General features: G+C 39.1%; 1 protein-coding gene and 1 pseudogene across 2 annotated transcripts in view; one reads left to right on the forward strand and one right to left on the reverse strand.

Moving 5' to 3' along the window:
* Nucleotides 1–89: 89 nt before the first annotated feature.
* Nucleotides 90–20,701, forward strand: LOC105050901 (squamosa promoter-binding-like protein 3; annotated as a pseudogene).
* LOC105050899 (ranBP2-type zinc finger protein At1g67325) overlaps nucleotides 20,657–23,130 on the reverse strand; it is a 15,107-nt gene continuing 12,633 nt past the window's right edge. Inside the window, exons 10-11 of one of the 2 annotated variants that reach the window (XR_012143187.1) lie at nucleotides 21,101–22,392; nucleotides 20,657–21,008 (exon numbers count right to left, since the gene is read on the reverse strand). Coding sequence is in view for 1 of the 2 variants with exons in the window: in XM_073261546.1 (XP_073117647.1) it covers nucleotides 22,923–23,063 (141 nt within the window). In the remaining variant the exon portion in view is untranslated. Of the gene's footprint in view, nucleotides 21,009–21,100; nucleotides 22,393–22,484; nucleotides 23,064–23,130 lie in introns of those variants that run through there. The other variant, XM_073261546.1, reaches the window with a different exon arrangement.

Below are 23,130 nucleotides of genomic sequence, written 5' to 3' on the forward strand. Positions count from 1 at the left end.
TTCCTCCTCCTTGCTCTTCTCGTTATAAACCAATTATGTCGGTCCCTCGACACGATTTGTGTCAGAAAACCATGTGTTTGGTTCCTGGAGGAGGAGGCAGCAAATGCTGGATTGGATTTCCTGTTCTTGACTAGGTCGGCGACCGAGCGCAGTAAAAAGATTTTCTTTTATTAAAAAAAATAAAAACAAAGAAGAGAGAGAGAGAGAGAGGGAAATGGGAATAGGGAAAGCAGCAAACAGCCGCCGCATCCCTTGGTTTGCATACGAACGCGTACCCCTCCGCCTTTACGTTTTCCTTCTCGCGCGCTGTGTGTGGGTGTTTCGGAGGAAGCAGGTAAACATTTTTCTTAACAAGTTCACGTTTCTCGACCTTCATAAAGATGGACTGGTGCTGATGCTGGTGCTGGCGATCGGTCAAAGACCCTATAGCAAGGTCCACGAAAACGAAACGAGCTAATCAGTTTCCCCCTTTCGTGTAGAGAGGCCAAGATAGGATTGGTGGAATCTCGTCTTCGACCTCGACGCCATTACCATACAAGCAAGGTAATCTTGAGGAGCTTCAAATAGATAGATGGATTGACCGAGTCTCCCTTGCTGAACTTGTTCCCATTAATGCTTTTCTTCGATCGCATGGCATGGCAGTGGCAAAAAGTTCGTGGTGTGGACTTGCTCACTCGCTCTGCTTTGATTGCAGGCAGAGGGGACGGGTGGCGTCAAGCTGCGCTGGAGGGACAGGCCTCCGTGTGCTTGATGGCGGAGATCCATGGCCGCATGAATGTATCTTCTCTCCCTGCGATTAAGGGTTCTAGGGCATATGGATCCATGCGTCGGAGTAAGTCGATGCAGAGACAAGGGCTAAGGGGTGGCTCGTCATTAGTTGTGTTCTCCGGCCGTTCTTATTCCCTTCCTGACATCGTTGTTAGGGTTCCCAGCAGTTCCGTGGTTTTGTTCCCTAACCTTATCACACTGATCGATTGATTTGCCAGCTCCAGTGGAGTGTGGTCGGTCCGGTACTCGGATTTGAAGTTTCTCATTTCGACTGGACTTGTATAAATCGGTGGTGCCTGAATTATTTGCATTCTTGCCGAGTTTGTTGGTGCTCGGCGCGAAACAAGCGTCGTGTGTAGATGTACATGAAAGAGGGATGGACTGGAATTTGAAGCCTCTTGTGCAGTGGGATTGGGAAAATTTGGCGCTACTCGGAGGGAAAGAAAGCGAGCTTTCTAAACTACATGAGTCGATGTTTGAAGGTGCCGCAGGAGGAATCAGCCATGGAATTTTGTATTCATCCGGCAGCGGCGCCTGCTCTGGCCCAGAATTGGGTAATGGTTCATCCTAGAGTTCCATCTCAGCCTCCATGGATTCTTCATCAAAAGCAGCGATACACGTGCCGCATTTTAACTTTGAGGCAGCTGAAGTGTTTCCAAGGAACCGTAGCAGGAGCAGGGAGGGTGGAAGACACGGGAACTTTTCCTGTAGCGGTGGCTAAGGTTGGTCGTGGAGATCCACCAATCGGGCTGAAGCTTGGCAAGAGGACCTACTTTGAAGACATTTGTGCAGGGAATATTATCAAGAATCCATCTCCTTCTCTGATTCCATCAACACCCCTGGTTAAGAGGAGAAGGGTGCCTGATCAGACCATGCAGACTGCCTATTGCCAGGTCGAAGGTTGTAACGTCGACCTCGCTACAGCTAAAGATTATCATCGCAAGCACAGAGTTTGTGAAAAACCATTCTAAATCACCCAAAGGTTATTGTTGCTGGTCAGGACTGCCGGTTTTGTCAACAGTGTAGCAGGTAAAACTGTTTTGTTATTTTGTTATCAGCTAAACGTATCACAGTGCTGATCGTTTTGTGGTTAGGGATTCTTATCTTCTCAGAAGGAATTTCCCTAATTACTTAAAATGGTATTGATTATTCACTTTTAACTGCTTGCCATGGTTTGAGTCTCGGTGGAAGTAGCTCCCAGCTGCCGGACAAGACCATTTTGTTGCCTGTTATAGGTACGGTGACGATAAAGAATTTAAAAGTACCAACAATAACAGAGGATGCACCTTTTAAAATGAATAAATGATGAAGAAGGATTCTATAATCTTATTTCACATTGTTGGGATAAAGCTCAACAGTCATCTGCATGGCTAATATTACACGTTCCTCTTGAATTGATAGCTTCTCTTAATCCCAACTTGTTCAATTATGTCATTTCATTACATAATATGTATAAACATATATTTTCTTTCATGTTTTAGGTTCCATGACTTGTATGAGTTTGATCAGAAAAAATGAAGCTGCCGCAAACGTTTATCTGATCATAATGCACGCCGATGCAAATCCCAGCCAGAAACTATCTCATTCAATTCTTCAAGGCTTTCTTCATCATTTTATGGTATTCTTCAACCAGTGACAGTTTTTTATCATTTTCCTCTTTGAGATGACTGGTTCTATGGCATCTAATTTTAGAATGCGATATGCTTCATCCTATTTTTGACATTTTCCTCATACAGAAGGCATGAAGTATGCAGTTAATGATGTTGTAATGGTAGATATTCCATTGCTTCTTGAAAATAGTTGTTTTTTTTTTTTTTTGCCCCTCATACTAACAGTACTGACAAGTCATGCTTCACATGAAGCAAGTACCACATCAAGTAAAGCTCTTTATAGAACTATTCCATTGCTGAACAATTCAAACTTTTTCTTTTAATTATGCAATATGTTATAGTATGATTCAAGCTATATAGTTTTGCTATTATCTGGATTATTTTCAATTTTAACAGCAATTGATTTACTAGTTTATGACAGCAAATTGGTCAGGGAATGATTTAGAAATTAGAAGTTTGTATGCATTGCTTGATAAGTCCATTTCTCACTTAAGAATGTCGATAAGCTGGCCATTAATCTAATATGCTTGACCATCTTTCCTCATTCTTTGAATTGTAGCATGAAAGCCTTTTCCTACAGTGGTAAGCAATTGAGATCAGCACCCTGCTATTACCTGTTATCCTTATCTAATCTAGTGTTGTTCGATGTTCACATAAAATTTGTGGGTGTTCAGGGGGAATGATTTGCTTTTTTAACCATATAAGGCTGTCTCCAGTGATTGCACAGATTGTGGAAGCAATATTCTGGGCACTCTAATGGAGCAGATTGACTCCAGATATTTGTGGAGGAAGGGTGAACTTATCTTTATAGGAGAAAAAAATTACCCTTGTCATGTGGACTCCCTTGAGCCTTTCAATATGGTCTCTACTGATACTTGGATGCAATGTTTAGGTGGGTGCAAGTTGTAAAAAACCAGCTTCTTTGGGAAATGGACAGGGGGGAAAGTTAGGGATCTACTTTTCTGTGTTGGAAGATAGTTGTTGGGCATAAAGGGAAGAATGTTCAGATCAAGACAGTTAAGGTAAACCTCATGCTTCATGCTGTTTGGCTATGGGGATTAGGCACTAGCTAGCGGTTATGAGATGTCTGCGAGAAGGAAACTTATGAAGCTTAAACTAGTTAGGCTAAGATGGCATTTTATCTATATCTCAAAAGAAGAAGAAAAAGACTGAGCATCTTATTTATGATGCTCTCCTTGTCAGATGAGTGCTCGAGAAGTCAATTGTTGGCTGACATATTTTGTAATTTCAGAATTTAACTTAGTACTTGTAACATTTTTATTATTAATAAATGATATTTTTATTTCTAATTATATTTATGTGTCCATGATTTATCTTAAAAATTAAAAAAGATGATTTTGTATGTTCTCGAGGTGTTGAGAATTTGAGACATACATTAATTAGTGATTAGTTTCTAAATGCTCCCAATCAAAGGATCGTCACAGAGGACAGTGATCAATCCATTTAAAGATCGGTGCACGGATCACCTCCATTCTGGGCAGATGAATCTCGGGTCTGCAGTGTAGGGACACTGGAATGAGAATGCAGGTAGTTGTTAGAGAATAATTTGCACTGAGCGTGACTAACACAAAAAATCACTTGGATGTCTACTCATCCATCAGTGATTGTCTCGATGCTGCAGTGGTATGAGTGGTCTTTTGACCTGCAGTGTCATCGGCTATTCACAGCGAGGCTACTGAGTTTGACTGCACGTTCTCTTGGTCCTTAGCCATTCAGATCTTTGCTATGTATGTTGTCTATAGTAGATTCAGATTCGCTGTTAGGAGTAGAATACATCTAGATGAAATCTATCGATCTTGGTAGAAAAAGAGAAGTCCTATACCATTTGCGAGACTGAATTCAGAAAATCTTTGGCCAAAGCAAGTGTGAATACTAGAAAAGAGTTTTCATGAGATTCACAAGTGAACTCGAGTCAAACCAATCTGGCATATGACTGATGATGGGGTCTGGCGAATTTTTTATGATCTCCGTCAAGTCGGAACTCACGATAGAAGGACTAAATCACACAATAACTGCACTTAGGGATTTATACTTTCATTCTATTGGATTGTCACTACATACTACTAGGTGCCACTAGTGGATTGTAGGATTCATCGGATGTCATCTTAATAATCGATGACCCTCGAAGGACAGAGTTGGAATTATTCCAACCCATCGAAAGGAGTTTCGATAATATTGTGACGCAGATCACAATATATCTCACTACCAGATAGAATGGAACTTATAGAGTCACACATTAAGAGATTTAATCTTGAATTAATCAATTGGGCTTATGAAGTTCTAATTGGGTTAGGATTTAGTGAAATCCTATTAGGTTTGGGAGAACCATGCTAGCACATGATTAAACCCAATTCTTCTCTGGATTTGGATTCCTTATTAGATAAGGGATTGAATCAAGTCTATAGTCTTGAACCTTATCTTGATCTATTTTGATTTGAGTTTAGAGGGGCACCTATTTGAAGGCCCAAAAGGATTGGATCAAACCAATTAGTTGGCAAATAAATCTCCTTATTTTCTCTCTGGTTATTTCCTTCTGAGGCATGAATTAATTAGAAAGAGGAGACGAGGCGCATGCCTCCCTTTTTGGAAAATCCAAGGGACGCACACCCCTTGGAGTGGGCGGATAGAAGAGAGAGGGGCCCACTCCCTCTTTTGCTTTAGCATGGAAGGAGAGAGAGGGGAGAGAGGGGCTAGGCCCCCTTTTTTGTGCACACTAAACCCTAAGGGGCGCCAAGGGTTGGCACCCCCTCTACTCGCCTCATTTGATGAGGGCACCCCCTCTACCTGCCTTATAGGATGTGGGGCGCCCCCTCTACTTGCCATATGAGGTAAGGGTCTTTCCAATTGGATCTGATTTTTTTGGAAAAAAATCAAATTAAAAGGCAAAGAACCTTATGAGATAAGGACTAGTCTTTCTAGATTGATTGGAGATTGATTTGAAATCAAGAAAATATTTATTTAAGGGATGGTCTCCTAGGGTTTCAAAGGGATTGAATTAAGAATTCAGATCTAAACCTCTCCCATTCACCACGCCAACCTCTCTTCCTCCTCTCTTTCCAACATCCAAGGTTTGGGCGTCCCATCTTCCCACATGCTCAAGTTGAGGATGATCTCTTCTACAGCAAGGAACAGAGAGAAAGACTGCAGTTCAAGCATTGAGATCGCGATCAAAGATCAAGAGTTGATCAAAGATCCAAAAGGCTGAGAACGTATACGGCTCTAGAACCTTTAGATTTAGGATCATCGGTTGTGGTGTATTTTAACCCGCACAAGGTATTGAGATCCGATCTCAATTTTTCTATTTTATTTTTTAGATTATATGTATGTCTTAGATTCAGGGCTTGGATAGATATAGATTAGATCTATTGCATGTGGGGTTAAAGGGTTTAACTTAGATTTGCTTCCGTTGTTTCAAAATTATTTTGAAATCTATGCATGCAATCCTATCCGTTTTCTAACAGTGGTATCAGAGCCATAGATTTTTTAAGACATGTATAATCTGATTTTTATGTTAGATCTGAAAGTTTAAATGATTTAATATTGATCTTGTGCTGGTATAAGGTTTTCCTATTATAGGGTTAACCTTCTATATTGAAAAGGTTGTCCTAGCATAAGATTGATCGGTTTTGAGATCTATTTTTAAAATTTTTAAATCAATCTTTTAGATCTGAAAATAAATGTATATGATATATTTTTATTCATGATAGATCTGAAATTAGAATGATTAAATATTCACATCGGACTAGTATAAGGTTGTCCTGATATAGGGTTTATCCCCTATATTGAAAAAGTTATCCTAGTTTGATGCGAACCATTTTTAAAAATTATTTTTAAAGTATTTTAATCATTATTTTAGATTTGATTATGCATGTATTTGATATGTGTAATTTTAGTTTTAGATCTGAAATTTAATATATATATGTGATATATGTTTGTAGTTTAGATCTAAAACTTCATATATGTGATATATGACATTAGGTTTAGATCTGAAACTGTTTCAAGATCATAAGCCACTAATGCATGTAATGAAATATAATTTAAAATATTTTTAGAATCTGAAAATTATGTTATTGCATATGGGTATGGGTTGAATAAATTAGGTCTAGTGATCAAACTACAATTTGGGTCAATTAATTTGATCAGGCTAGAACCCATTATCAATTTTGAGTAGTTGATTGAATCTAATCAATTATTGGTTAGGATTAGGTCAAAAGGGCTCAAAATCAGTTTTAGTTATAGTTGATTGCATCGATTCATATTTTAATGTGAATTGATTGACTCAAGACTTAATTTGGCTCGGTGGTTCAGATCCGGATCAATAGGTTAATCTGATCGATTTTAATCAATCAATTAAATGTCTAAGACAAGTACTTAGATGGTGGTTATTTAATTGGTTCCATTATCTGATCTGGCCAATCCGTTGGTGTCTAAGGAAAGCAACAGGAGAATCCTCACTCATCTTAACTTATCTAGCTATTTTGGGAGATTAAGTTTCAAATTAGGTTACTTGCTGACTCAAATTCTCCTATGCCGATCAGGTAGGTCAGACATGTGAATGTGCTGATTTGAACTTGATCAGTCAAATATCAAATCTGATGACTTAGAAGATACATAAATCTAAATCTCCTTACAAATATTAAGTCTAGCGGTCTTCCACCATTGTAGAGATGCGGGTGCTTTCGTGACGTTGATCGTTCTCGACTGATTATAGTGGTTCAGTTGCATCGAAAAGGTACAATCACTCTATTGGCATTAGATGCCTCGAGATAGAAATGGGGTTGGATCCAATAACTGTTAGATGAGGGATCCAATGATGGCTTTACATCTACTGGTAAACGATGGGTCTGATTTAACTAAGAAATGTACCAATAACTATTAGATGAGGTCACAGGACTTAGAGATCGGACCCGTTGCATCTTACTTTGTGAAGCAATGGACGGATGTTGTCCACTCATTGGTCTATACTCTTCAATAACTGTTAGGTGAGGTGTGTATAGATCAGTGGAATCACAGTACCTACTAGAAATCGATTGTGTATAAGTTTTTGTTTCTCCATCCGAGGAGTGTGGGAGATTCGAAGAAATAGTAGGAGCCTTGTTTGATTTTAAAAGTTCCTAGAACAAATATTTAATAAGTACAAACATCTAACTAGAAACTGTTTTCACTGCAGATAACCATATCGAGTTCAAACCCTTTAGTCCATATCCTTGACACAAATAGATTGATCGAGACAAACTACAAAGACTGACTCCGAAATTTAAGAATCGTTCTCAGTTCTGAAAAGTTAACTCATATCCTAGATCAGGATGCGCTTGTGTTACCAGCTCGTCCATCCTCTGATCAACGAGCCGTACTTGAGAAGTGGATGGATGAGGACAATAAGGCAAAGTACTACATTCTAGCATCCATGTCCAATGATCTTCAGCAACAGCATGAAGACATGAGGACTGTCAAAGAGATGCTGACTCACCTGTAAGAGTTGTATGGTGAGCAGAGTCGCACAACTTGTTTTGACGTCTTTCGAAGACTATTCAGAGCAAAAATGTGTGATGGACAATCCGTCAATAATCATTATTTGACAATGATCAAGGACATCGAAAAGCTTCAGAAGCTTGGGATAAACATGGATAAGGAATTGCAGGTGGATTTGATCCTCCAATATCTTTCTGATTTATATGGGCAGTTCATTATAAACTACCATATGAATAAAATTGATAGCACTTTGTCCGAATCACTGAACATGTTGGTGATAGCTGAGGACATCTTGAAAAATTCAAGGGGTACGGTTCTGACTGTGGAGCGGACTTCTTCTAAGAGAAATTTTTCTTTCAAGAAAAAGAAGAAGCCTGCGAAGAAGCAAAAGAATGAGGCCAAGCCCAAAAAATAGATTCCGAAGAAGGCCGACGATAAAGAAAAATATTTTCACTGCAATGTTGAAGGCCATTGGCGAAGGAACTGTCCGATCTACCTGACGACTGTGAAGAACAGAAAGAAGAATGGGCTTTCTGAAGGTACATCTGATTTGCTTATAATAGAATCTAATCTAATGGTTTTCTCTTCTTCTAGTTGGATTCTAGATTCTGGTTCAAATGCTCACTTGTGTACTTCTATGCAGGGTCTTGAAGAAATTAGATGGCTGAGGGAAGGTGGGATCGCTCTTCAGGTCGACAATAGAGCAAGAGTTGCTGTTGTGGCCGTCGGGACCTACCCTTTGTGACTACCGTTAGGATATAGATTGTTATTAAAAGACTGCTATTGTGTACCTGTAGTCAGTAGGAATTTAATTTTCATATCTGTGCTGGCATAAGATAATTATAATTTTTATTTCAATAAAGATATATATGCAATTTATTTTGAAAATAAAGTTGTTACACATGCTTTCTTGATTGATGGTCTTTATCATTTGCATATGGATGCGAGTATTAATATTAACGAGCAAACTGTGAATGCCATAGGATCTAAGAGACTTAAAGATAGGATTAGCTAAAAATATCTATGGCACCTTAGGCTAGGCTATATAGGAGAGGACAGACTCAACAAACTGGAGAAAGATGGTCTTCTTAGGTCATTGACTTTCGAGTCTTATCCGGTTTGTGAATCCTATCTTTAAGAAAAAATAGCTATGCTATCCTTTGTGGGATAAGAGAAAAGAGCCACTAAAATATTAGCCCTGGTATACTGATGTGTGGTCCATTGGATGTACAAGTCAGGGGTGGCTATGTCTACTTCATAATTTTTATCGATGATTATTCACGGTATGATTTTATATATTTGATACATCGAAAGTCTGAAATCTTTGAAAAGTTCATGGAGTTCAGACATGAAGTAGAAAAACAGACCGAAAAACCTATAAAGATTCTTCGATCAGATCGAGGAGGGAATACCTTAGCAGAAAATTTCGGATCTATCTCAAGGATAACGGCATAGTCTCACAGTGGACACCTTCAGGGATGCCTCAGCTCAATGAGATATCCAAAAGGAGGAATCGGACCTTATTAGATATGATCTGGTCCATGATAAGCTTCACAGATCTTCCTATCTTTCTCTAGGGACATGCATTACTTTCTATAATTCATCTTTTAAATCGGGTTTCCTCTAAATCTATTCCTACCACACCATACGAGTTATGGCATGGTAAGAAGTCAGCTCTTGGGTATCTCAAGATTGGAGATGTCCGATCTATGTCAAGCGACAGCAGATGGACAAGTTAGAGGCTAGATCTTTTAGGACTCGTTTTATAGGGTATCCTAAGAAATTCATGGGATACTACTTTTATCTTCCTGAGGATCACAATGTGATTGTGAGCCGTCATGCTGTCTTTTTGAAAAAAGAGTATCCAAGATGAAGGCAGTGGGAGGAACATTGTGCTCGAAGAGAAGGTCTCTGAATTGTATCGAGTCCAAGAATCTAAATCTAGTAGTGAGTCAGTAGATGTGGTACCTCCTCCACCTCGTAGATCAAGTAGGATCTCCCGTCTTTTTGAAAAGTACTTAGGTATTCTTACAGAGGATCTAGAAGAAGCATTCCTTGTGGGAGATAGGGATATTAGGAATGATCCTAAGACCTATGATGAGGCGATATTAGATGTTGACTCCGAGAGATGGATGAAAGTGATGACGTCAGAAATTGACTCCATGCATTTCAATCAGATTTGGATCTTAGTAGATCCACCTGAAGGTATTGTACCTATTGAGTGTAAATGGATCTATAAAAAAAAAATTGGGTCGAATGGTCAGGTAGACTTATAAGGCAAGGCTGGTTGCGAAAGGTTATAGTCAATGCGAAGGCATTGACTATTAGGAAACTTTTTCACCCATGGCCATGCTAAAATCTATCCAGACTCTGCTTGTGATTGCAGCTTTTCATGATTATGAAATTTAGCAGATGGATATGAAAATTGTCTTCCTAAATGGATATCTTGAGGAAGATATCTATATAGAGCAGCCTTTGGATTTCACATCCAGTGATAGTGATCACAAGGTCTGCAAGCTGCAAAGGTCCATATATGGACTCAAGCAAGCATCTCGGAGTTGGAACATTCACTTTAATGATGTGATCAAAATATTTGATTCCATAAAAAACGAAGAGAAATCGTGTGTATATAAAAAGGTCAGTGAGAGCGCTGTCACATTTCTTGTATTGTATGTGGATGATATCCTCCTGATTGGGAATAATATTTTCATGCTGACATCGGTCAAAGTATGGTTGTCAAAAGAATTCATCATGAAAGACCTAGGAGAAGCTTCCTACATTTTTTGTATAAAGATTTATAAGGATAGATTTAAGAGAATGATAGGACTCTCACAGCGAATGTACATAGAGGTGCTGAAAAGGTTCGGCATGGAAAACTTCAAGAGGAATCTCTTGCCCCTTAGACATGGCATTCATCTTTTCAAGAAGATGTGCCCTGACACATCTGAGGAGATCCAGTGCATGAGCAAGATCCCTTATGCTTCGGCAATAGGGAGCTTCATGTATGTCATGTTATGTACATGACCTGATATAGCGCTTGCCGTGAGTATCATGAGCAGATATTAGGCGAATCCAGGTGAAGAGCACTGGATTGCTGTGAATAACATCCTTAAGTACTTGAGAAGAACTAAAGATTTGTTCTTGATCTTTGATGGAGGATCAGAGCTGAAAGTGGAGGGATACACTGATTCAGACTTTATAACTGATATCGATGATAGAAAATCTACATCAAAATGTATTTTCTTGTGTAATGGAAGATCGATTAACTGGAAGAGTTTCAAGCAGCCGGTCATTACAGATTCGACCATAGAAGTCGAGTATATCGCTGTCTCTGAAGCTGCTAAGGAAGCTTTTTGATTCAAAAACTTTGTTGCGGAGCTAGATATGATGCCATCAGATGTCATTGCACTGCACTGTGACAACAACGGCGTCATAACTCTCGCTAAGGAGCCTAAGTCTCATCAGAAGTCCAAGCATATAAAGTGGTGGTTCCACATCATACGCGAATACCTCAAAAGAAGTTCGTCGAGGTGCAGAGAGTCGACTCTGTGTAGAATGTGGCGGACCCGCTGATCAAGCCTCTCAGCCAGCAGAAGATCGAAGCTCACTTTGAGATGATGGATCTTAGGTATATAGCTAATTGGCTTTAGGTCAAGTGCGAGTTTGTTAGATGTGTGCCCTAAAAGCCAATTGTTGGTTGACACATTTTATAATTTCAAGGTTTAACTTTGTACATGTAACACTTTTATTATTAATAAAGGTCATTTTTATGTGTCCCTGATTTATCCTAAAAATTAATAAAGATGATTTTGTATATTCTCAAGGTGTTGAGAATTTAAGATATACATTAATTAGTGGTTAGTTTCTAAATGCTCTTGATCAAAAGATCATCACGGAGGATAGTGATCCATCCATTTAAAGATCGGTGTATGGATCACCTCCTTTTTGGATAGATGAGTCTCGGATCTGCAGTGTAAGGACACTGGGATGAGAATGCAGGTGGTTGTTAAAGAACTTGCACTGAGCGTGACCAACACGAGAAATCACTTGGATGTCTACTTACTCATCAGTGGTTGTCTCGATGCTGCAGTGGTATGAGTGGTCCTTTGACCTGTGGTGTCATCGGCTATTTGCAGTGAGGCTACTGAGTTTGACTGCACGTTCTCTTGGTCCCTAGCCATTCGGATTCTTGCTGTGTATGTTGGCTATAGTAGATTCAGATTCTCTGTTAGTAGGATGCACCTAGATGGAATCTATTGACCTTGGTAGAAAAAGAGAAATCCTATACGATTTGTGAAACTGAGTTCAGAAAATTTTTGGCCAAAGCAAGTGTGAATACTGAAAAAGAGTTTTCATGAGATTCACAAGTGAACTCGAGTCGAGCCAATCTGGTATATGACTGATGATGGGGTCTGGCAAGTTTTTCATGACCTCCATCAAGTCGGGATTCACGATAGAAAGATTGAATCACACGATAACTGCATCTAGGCGTTCATACTTTTATTTTATTGGATTGTCACTACATAGTGCTAGGTGTTACTGATGGATTGTGGGACTCATCGGACATCGTCTTGATGATCGATGATCCTCGAAAGGCAAAGTTGGAATTGTTCCAACCCATCGAAAAGAGTTTCGATGATATTGTGATGGAGATCGTAATATATCTCACTACCAGATAGAATGGAACCTATGGGGTCACACGTTAAGAAATTTAATCTTGAATTAACCAATTGGGCTTATGAAGTTCTAATTAGGTTAGGATTTAGTGAAATCTTATTGGGTTTATGAAAATTATGTTAGCACATGGTTAAACTCAATTCTTCTCTGGACTTGGATTTTTTATTAGATAATGATTGGATCAAGTCTATAGCCTTGAATCTTATCTAGATCCATTTTGATTTGGATTTAGAGGAGCACCTATTTGAGGACCCAAAAGGATTGGATCAAGCCAATTAGTTGGCAAACAAATCTCCTTATTTTCTCTCTTATTATTTTCTTCTGAGGCGTGGATTAATTGGAAAGAGGAGAGGAGGCACATGCCTCCCTTTTTGGAAAATTCAAGGGGCGCACACCCCTTGGAGTGGGCGGATAGAAGAGAGAGGGGCCCGCCCCCCATTTTGCTTTGGCCTGGAAGGAGAGAGAGGGCCTACGCCCCCTCTCTTGTGCACACTAAACCCTAAGGTGCGCCAAGGGTTGGCACCCCCTCTACTTGCCTCATTTGATGAGGGCGCCCCCTCTACCTGCCTTATGGGATGTGGGGCGCCCCCTCTACTTGCCATATGAGGTAAGGGCCTTTTCAATTGGATCTGATTTTTTTTGAAAAAAAAAATCAAATTAAAAGGCAAGGAACCTTATGAGATAAGGACCGGTTTTTTTAGATTGATTGGAGATTGATTTGGAATCAAGAAAAGATCTATTTAAGAGATGGTCTTCTAGGGTTTCAAGGGGATTGAATTAAGAATTCAGATCTAAACCTCTCCCATTCACCACGCCAACCTCTCTTCCTCCTCTCTTTCCAACGTCTAAGGGTTGGGCGTCCCATCTTCCCACACACCCAAGTTGAGGGTGATCTCTTCTATAGCAAGGAACAGGGAGAAAGGCTGCAGTTCAAGTATTGAGATCGCGGTCAAAGATCAAAAATTGATCAAAGATCAAAAATTGATCAAAGATCAAAAATTGATCAAAGATCAAAAATTGATCAAAGATCAAAAATTGATCAAAGATCCAAAAGGCTGAGATTTATCTTGGAGAAGATGGATCTATAACGAGAAGAAAGGTTCAAGATTGATTCCGGTGGATACCTGTAGAGGCCGGACACGTGTGCGGCTCTAGAACCTTCAGATCTAGGATCATCGGTTGCGGTGTATTTCAACCCGCGCAAAATATTAAGATCCGATCTCAATTTTTCTGTTTTATTTTTCAGATTATATGCATGTCTTAGATTTAGGGTTCGGATAGATATAGATTAGATCTATTGCATGTGGGGTTAAAGGGTTTAACCTGGATTTGCTTCCGCTGTTTCAAAATTGTTTTAAAATCTATGTATGCAACCCTATCCATTTCTTAACACTCCTCTATATGTTGATGGGTATTGGACATACAAGTTTTGATAGCTTGAGCTTATACTTGATATATTCTTCTTTTTTCTTAATGGGCCGAGCATGTGGCATGGGACAAACAATGTAGCGAGAGTGCAGTTTAAGGTTGACTCTCTAGGTTTCTCATGTGGATTAAATCAAGATTCTAGGGAAATTGGCATCGTGTCTCTGTTCCTTAACACTTTCTCCTCTTAGGAGGCAGTGATTTAGAGATACTCTATAGACAGGGTCACTTTGGCTTGGTCTCACTTTTCAAAAGAAAAATATTAGAGATCATGAATTTAATGAGCATTGAACTCATCAGACCACTCTTTGGATCCCATGGAGACAGTCAATGGGGACTTTTCAATGAAATCCTTCATAACTTTGTGACTGCCAGTGGAATGAGAAAGTTCCTAAAATAAATATATTTGCATGGCTTATGTTTTAGCAAAAACCCTTCCTGATAAAACTCTCAGATTTAGGTTCGGTACGGGGGATTTTACTGGATCCATAATCATGCGCTCATTCTGAACTTATGTAGTGTAAATTCATCATATGGGTGTGGATAAGGATAGTGTGCACTCAATGAGGTCAGCTACCTCATTTGGCATTCTTGTTGAGTGAAACACTGATGCTATCATGATTTTAGGTGGGTATGAATTTTTTATTATGCTATGTTATTTAACCCTCCCCCCTTCCATGAGATCCTGATGAATAAGTTCTAAGTTATATTAGAGGGTCACTATATTTGAGAAGAGCTGCTATAGGGTTTTCATTTGACATAAAATGGGCCTTATTTCATGTGGAAAATGGATATTAGGGTAGGCCTGATGTTTCGCCTCAAGGGTCAGACAAACTAGTTTTTTGTCTGGTCAAATTATTTAGATGATAAACTTTTTAATAAAAGAGGAAAAATAAGATCTCTACACATCAGAAATGTGAAGAAAGATGTTTTCCAGTTGTCAGCATCGCTAGGAGGAAGACTTTGTTTGTTTAGAGTTCTAATTCCTGAATTGCTGGAAATTGTGGTGTTATTTCTTTATTTTTATGACTTATGTTAGTATTGAGTCTGAGGGTTGATCCCACAGATCATCCACTTGCCTTTCACATGTCAAGAAAAAAATTGTTCGGGTTTGCAGCCAATTCATCTGAATTCGAATAATAACTATTTCTTATAGAGCCATAGAAAAAGCATGTTCTGTTATTACTTATACAGTCTTGTACAATCTATTTCTCTGCAATTTGCTGGGATATGAGACAAATAAATTAGTTGCTTTGACTGGGCAAGGCCTGTTAACCAAAAATTTACTCTGTTTTCCTTGTTTTGATGGCCATATCTTTTCACCCCTGCCCTCTGTGCAAAATGAGATATTGGTGTGCATAAAGCAGGAACAAGTGTGTAAAATAGGCATAACTGTTTGTATGATATGCCTAATTGTGTTTAAAATAATGCATAATCATACACCAGTGAGTAAAACTTAGACTAAGGGCTAGGAAGTAATTTTGATTGTTTTATTTTTTAGTTACTAAATTTAGGGATAAGTTTGCTTTTCACATAACTTCATCTTGGTTATAAATTAGCTTTTCTACGATTGTTGGTATGCTTAGCAATTTCACTTGAATCCTATAAAGTGTTTTTGCCCTGGAAATGTTTCACCATCCACTCTCAATCATCTGCCTTTAAGTTTGTTGATTGTGTTCAAGTGTTCTGTGCTCGTTGTTATGAGTAAAACCAAGTCTATATTTGAAAACTTTTTGAGTTAGGCTTGTTCATTTTGCTTTGATTGAGCTGATGCCAGTTTGATGGGTTTAGTGTTTTCAGTCCATTATTCCTACTGCTGGCAGATTAGCTAATTAAACTCTCAAATAATATGTTTGAAGGAAGCTGTAGCAATGTTTTTTATGAAATCAGTTTACTGGATTTCAGAAACCAACCACCTACCTGGGAAGCAGGCATTGCCAATTGCTAAGAGGTGGTCTGCATCACCAGGTAACTGAAGCAATTTGGTGATTTACATGCATGTGATTTGATTCTAAGAACGTGTTGTTTCAGATCTGTGTCCTTTTCATTTTAGCCTGTTGCAATTAACTTCTCACAAGTTATAAACAATTTGTGTTTGCCTGACAATATTATCATTTGTTTTTATTTCTGATCTCAGTAATTTTCTGAGGGGTATTTTATAAAGGATCCGAATAGATATGCTTGTGTTTGTTCGAGTGGCTGTTCTGTCACCTGTTAGTTTATGACTGTTGAAATTGTCTCCATGGTGTCTCCAGATGATAGACAACAGATGAATCTCCTTTTGAGTCGAGTACCCTTTGGTCACATGCAGACCATCCCAAGTTCCACATGGCAGGGCAAAGGTGGTTTCAAGCTTACACAAACAAAAGAGTCTTGGATAAAGTCAACTAAAGCTGGAGGCATTGATGGAATGCTGCATCTTCCTGGCAGTGAGCTGTCAAATAATGTTTCTACTCTCCATCATGGCTCAGGTAGGCTCTTGCCTTTCAAGGGTAACACTGCCGAGGTCCTCAGTCAAGGTAATACTTTGATGCACTTTTCTCATCTATGGAGGAAAAGTAAACACCATCCTAAAATCTTAAAAATCAATGCAATAACTTCCCACCCTTCTGAGTTGTAAATACTCGGCCATTTAAAAATCATTTTATCTTTATGCATTTCAAATTGCTGTTTTTATATTACATACTTAGCTAAGTATGTCCACATCACTAATATGGTTCTTCATGGCCATGTACTGGCTGATATATTATACCAACCTAGGGCTTGTATCAAGATTTGTTATACCATATCAATTCGGGCGGTATGGAGCATATACCGTACTATACTAATTCGATATCGGTATGTGGTGTGGGGGGTGTATCGGCATTCAGTATGCTGAACTGACCCCATACCAACAGAGTAACAAATTAGCACCAATACGAGGCGTGGTACTGAGACAACGGGCCTTGGCTTGTATAATCCTTTTTTTCTCTGAGACCGTAATTAGCAATAGAATCCATCATCTATTGGCATTTGTGAGAACATGAGCAAAGGATACATCATTGCCAGTTAGCATCATTACAAATCTCCTAAAAGGTAAGTTTCCATTGTGGTATTAGGGGGTTCCACCTCTCATCTAATAAAGTATTTTAAAGTATTAAAAATACCCTATAGCAAATATTGAATTATTGAGTGATCTAACCTGTTTTTTGTGGTCGTGATGAGATGGCTCTGTATTTCACCAGCATTCATTCAGCTTATGCAATATGATATATGAAGGATTGTTGCTATTTGTCTGGTTTGAGAGGATGACTGTTTGATAAATGGTTGTGACTTGGCTCATGATTAAGGAGGAAGGATTTATAAGCTTCATCCATTGTGCTTTTAGCTGGTTGGGAGTAATGCCTCTTTTTTTTTTTCATATTTGGTATGAATAGGCTTAGAGATGGGAAAGGCAGAAGTTTAACTTGGAGGGTGAAAAGATGAGGCATGAATTCCTTGGAGATGGAGAATCAGGGAGCTACATTCTCTTTGTATTCAAGTTAGATATGTAGATATTGCCAAGTTTAGCCAGTATGCTTTGTAAAGGTGAAAATCTACTATAGCCAAGAGCTAGAGACATTTGGGATCCTATCATAAAGTCCTCCACAGGCATGTCACCTGCTACTCTTACAGATTCACATGCCTAAAGTTTGATGTTTTATGCAGCATTTTCATGCTTGAACTCTGAAAATAAGCTGCTTGTGGACCTCAGTCAGTACCATGGTCTCTCTTTTTTATCTCCTAGAGCAGTATTACAAATGTTGATCAGGTAAGGACTTCGCTTTTTCGTATTCATGTTGGTGGTATGCAATTCCCCACCATATCATATGGTACCTCTGAATCTCCATCTTTTTAATTGTTTATTTTCTTCCACACATGTACTAATGTTGACTGGGTGGGTCATCCTGCTGATATGCATTCCACTGAATGCCTCAATGTCTTCTGAATTTTCATATAACCTGTAAGAGCAATATGGAAGAGCGAGAAGCAAGATAGATTGCTATAGCTCGACCATGAGTATCATACAGTCATGTTATTATGGAGGTTAGGTAGCATTATCACCTTAGTTTGAGTTGTGAAATTCATTTCGTGTTCCTAATACTTGTAAATTGTAATCATGCTGCTTGTTGTTCTTAGCAATCTGATTTTCACAAGCAGATGAAGCACATCTGGATAATTGCCACTTTGCTCCTCTTGCTTGCCACTTAAGCATTCACTCATGTAATCTGCTAATAGCTCCTTTACCTTTTCTGTTTTTCATAAAGATGGAATGCCCTTTTCAATTTTCTCAACTTGAATCTCTAAGAATAAAATAATAGAAAATAAGAGAATTGTGAAAGTATGGTTCTGGGTCCTTTTTTTTTCATTAACTGAATAAAAGAATTGATTACAATACCTGTTTTTACACTGGAGAGGTCTATCCCTACAAAATCTAGGTTGGATTCCTCTTCTAGTTAGAAAAGATCACAACTTTCCCAAAAGCCATGACTAGTCAAAATAATTATGAAAAAGTTAAAATTTTCCTGGAGATAAATCTCAGTTCCTATATTAACATGGCCTTCAACTGCATTACCCAAATCTTTCTGGATTGAGAGTTATGCCCCATCAATGTCTTTCCCAGAAAGGAAAATTTTATTTCGACTGGCCTGTTTGACAGGCCCAATTATTATCATATACCTCCAACTGTTGCATGCATCAAACCCCTCAAGGGTGGACACACCCTCACAGTACTCATTAAGAGCTTCATTTTGGCACCTAGCATGCCAAAAACAGACATTAGATGATAAAGTTATGGCCTCCAAAAGGTGGAGTTTACAATTGAGTGCTAAATATGTTAGATCCTGCATGAAAACCCTGTCCAAACCTACTCAAGGTAGCCATAATGGTCGACAAGTCTGGTGATCCCCCTATATCATAGAGGATAAAAGATACAAAGTAGGTTTGATTTTGATCATTGGTGAGCCCCATCATTACCAAATACCAACATTTTCAGAGAAGAGGAAGGATGGGAGGGCTAACAAGGAGCTCAAACTTGAGTGATGTTGTTGATAGAGGCTGTGAAGGAGTTAGGTTAGAGTTAAGCATAGATTTAGGAGAGCAGGGGAAAAGAAAAGCACGGGATGAGGATGAGAATAGAGAATAGGAGGACAATGAGGGTTTGGTGCTGCCGAGTGTTCTTCCAAAGAGGGTTGACTAGGGCGGCATCCCATATTGGTTACCAAGATGTGGGTTGAGAAGACTCATGAGGATTTTAATTAGGAAAGGAACCACCAGTTCCAAATCTTCTAGGTTTTTTTTATTCGAAAAAATGAACATTTAGATTTCTATCTCTTATTAACTTAGTAGTTTAAAAAGATATTATAAGAGGCAGTGCAGGTATAAATAGAACACTGATCTGGAAGGGGGTCACAACCATGAGGAGCTTTCTTCCAGGTCAACCACTCCATTGAAACATTGCTTTATTAACTGATCCATCAAATCATTTCCATCTTCCAACACTTGCTTCCAAAGTTAAATTTCATTTAGTTATGTCATACGGCGTGATAGTGTTATTCTCTATAGTAATAGTCATAACTATTTGATACTTAAGTTGTCTATTGTTAATATCAAACCTGCAGCTGATGTCATATAACAAGTTTACTCCTTTATTAAGTAAAAGAATGGTGTATTACAGGATATCCCATGTGCAATTAGCACCATTGATAGGCTGTTGAAATCACAGAGTTATATATTGTTGATTGTTTTTATAATCCTTCTTCTTATATATTGTTGGTTGTTTTTATATATGTTTTTATATATTGTTGATTGTTTTTATAGTTGCTGCTTCTTGCATTGTCATTTCGCTGATCATAATCTTGTTATGGCTTTGGTTTAGAAGAAAAAGGAGGAGTTTGAGGAAATAGTTTTCCTTTAAGGTGACTAAATTTCAATTTGTCTTTTCTATCCCATGCAGCTCCGAGAGCATCTCTCGTTGCTTCTAACTTGGAGGGAGCACCAGATCTTCGGTGTGCTCTCTCTCTTCTGTCAACTGATTCTTGGGTTCTGGCCAAACCAGGAACAACTCTGAACAATCAATTTGTGAGCACAGACAAGACTACTGCAGCTCATCCTGCAATGCATGCGTTAGACATGTCCTCAGGATTTTGGCAGGATGAGCAGTCCCTTGCTCAACATATAGGAGTGCTGCCAGTTGACCTGCATAACCATACTAGTCAGTTTCAGGAGCTTCAGCTGCTAAAAACACCTTATGAGGGCGCCCGCTTTGGTTCCAGTCGGATGCACTGATGTTGTTTTCTGCTTCCGTTGTCTGCTGCCAGACTTCCCTCTCATCAGGACAATAAATTTAGCAGGGATTCTGAAAGTGAGTTGATGCAAAATTTTTCTAAGTATGATAGAATACCTGTGAGATGATGTAGCTGCCCATATTATTTGGACTGGTTTGTTCAGTCTCAGGTATCCGGCAAACTAAGCGAAGGACGTTGCAACTGGAACTAACCAAGTTTTAGCTGGAGAATGAAGTGTGTTTTCGCAAGACGGTTGTTTGTCGTGAAAGGCCGCATTTTGGAGCACTTGTGGATCTTCCTGTTGTGTTTGAGGCATCAAACTCTTCTACCCTTCGGCAAATTGGATCATGTAACCTCAAGCATGTCTTTTCATTGCCCTGGAATAAAAAGTACTTTATTTCTTAGATGTTTGTGATTTTTATACATCGAATGCCCTCCATGGTTGCTGAATTTGTGCTCTTAGAATTTGTTGCAATTTGTCAGTTGTTTTCCAAGTCCTGCTTGCCCGATATGGCAGAGTTGAGAGGCGCGGTATTTTTGCATATTTACGCAGTTTAGGCTACTTGGAACCGTCCCAGGTCATGGTGGGAGATGGATTGAAAACGATGGGCACACCTTTATTCTTCGTTCTCTCTTTCAACCATTTGTCCGTTCGTTCCTCCCCGAAGGAGAATAAGGCTCTAAGATCGGCTCGGTCGTTCCCGCAAGACACGCCCGGCAGTTAATCCAGCTACAAAACCGCCGAAAAAATGAATGATTTTGATATGCGATCGTCTAATTATCTATTTAAGGTAACACAAAATTAACATAAGAAATGAACACCTGATCTTCTCTCAGCGGTCTATCTTCACTTTTCCGTTCATTTAGGTTTCATTTCTCCATTGCAAAAACATTAGATGCAGCGTATCTACTATCACTTTGTGTTGATAGGTTATCATAACCAATTAATTTGGTAGAATCAGTTTTTTTTTTTTTTTTTAATCATATCATTTTGAATATTTTTCACTGGATCTATGTGGTTGGCCCATGTTACAGCTTCGCAAACTCTGCCCCGCTTTGGTGGTCTCTCCACGAAGATTTTGCATCAAAAAAACAAAAACCATGATAATTTACACACATGAAAGTCTATAGTTTGAAATAATCAAGATCATAATCGAGGGAAAAGTTCAAGAACACCAACCAAATGACTACTCATTTCACCAATTTGATGCAAAAGTCAGAAAGCAAACACCACCACCCTAGACCCACCTTGCACCGCACCTCATGTAGCACGGATTCGAGTGATAATCAGAATCAGTTACCGCTCTGCACAATTAAGGGGATCTAGGATGATTACGGCCCGTCCATCGATCATAAAACCCGATTGTAACCGATCTACACCCTCACCTCAACAGAAACAAGACCAAGGGCCCTAGGTATGCATCAAAACACCTAGGCCAGCTCATATTCCCATTCTGCTCTTCAAATCTTCTTTCCTCTATTCTTACGTTCTGCCCAAGCTCTATCTAACTTGCACATTGAAGGATCTCCCACCAGATCAGTTCCAACGACCTTTGATCTTTTCTTTGGTCGCAAATCAGATTTCCTCTCCAAGCAAATCCACCGTCAACAGTCAGATCTCCATCCCCATCATCTTTTTGGCGGCAGCCACACCATTCCCCGACCATCCCATCAAGTAGCATTAATCTGAAAATTAACTTCAATACGTAGGGAAAAATGACTGACTTCGATGTGGAGGCAAAATTAGGACCACCATAACTCGTGCAATAATACTTTAATAGAATAAATATATATTTTCTTCATTAATTCTCACATCTTCTCCTACATCCACGTCACTCCTAAGTCAATAATACTTTAATAGAATAAATATGTAATTTTTTCATTAATTCTCACATCTTCTCCTACATCCACGTCACTCCTAAGTCTAACTCCAATCGAAATCAAACCCCCACCCTCTCATCTAAGCGGCCAAGAATAAAACCACCCAGGCATCGTGTCAATAGCAACTTTCCACATGATCCCAATCTGAAGACCGGATAGACTAGCTTGAATTTGACAAGAATCGCTGCTGCCATCCGTGGCTAGTTCGCTCCAAGTCCCACTCCGACTCGGACCTGTATCAATGATGCATCCTGATAATGATAATGGCCGTGAATGTGAACAACATGTAGCATGCAATAATCTACCAAATAGCACAATCGACGGAGGTTGAAGACATTTGTATAACTTAAAATATTACATTACGCTCACCCTCAACCTGCGTACCACACCTATCCAGCACCATGTTGATAATTACAACGCCCACAGAACCATCAATTTTTTTCCACCCTTTTTTTTCCCTCTTTAGAACACTTGAGATAACTTACTGGCGGTGATTTTAAGGCCTCCGAAACAATAACATCATGCCCTACCAAAACCAAACACCCCAACCTCAAAAAAGACGAAACTTTGATCCTTGGACCCGAAATCCATGTCCGTGTAACAAAGAATACAGATTTGCATAAATCATCTGTTTTTCTGTCATCAAGGCTGGCACATTCCTGCTGCACAATGCTGTTGCCCATCGTAACAAATTTTGAAAGCATATCCCATCTTATCCGATAAATTGTCTCAAATACCTAAAAGTTTGTTGTGCCCTCCTCCCCTACACAATCAATTTCATGTCTTGGCAGCAGATGCTCATGACAAGGTGCAATATTCCACATGTTCCAAACCAGTAAATGCACATATCAATGGTCGAAGAAGAGCAAACTCTAGAGATTTGCATACTCATTAAAACTACGTACTGATGATCAAAAGAAACAACATCATTTTTTTTGTTAAGGGTTAAGAAAATATATGATTTAGCAAAT

This window comes from Elaeis guineensis, chromosome 8, assembly GCF_000442705.2.
Source record: "Elaeis guineensis isolate ETL-2024a chromosome 8, EG11, whole genome shotgun sequence".
Lineage (NCBI taxonomy): Eukaryota > Viridiplantae > Streptophyta > Magnoliopsida > Arecales > Arecaceae > Elaeis > Elaeis guineensis.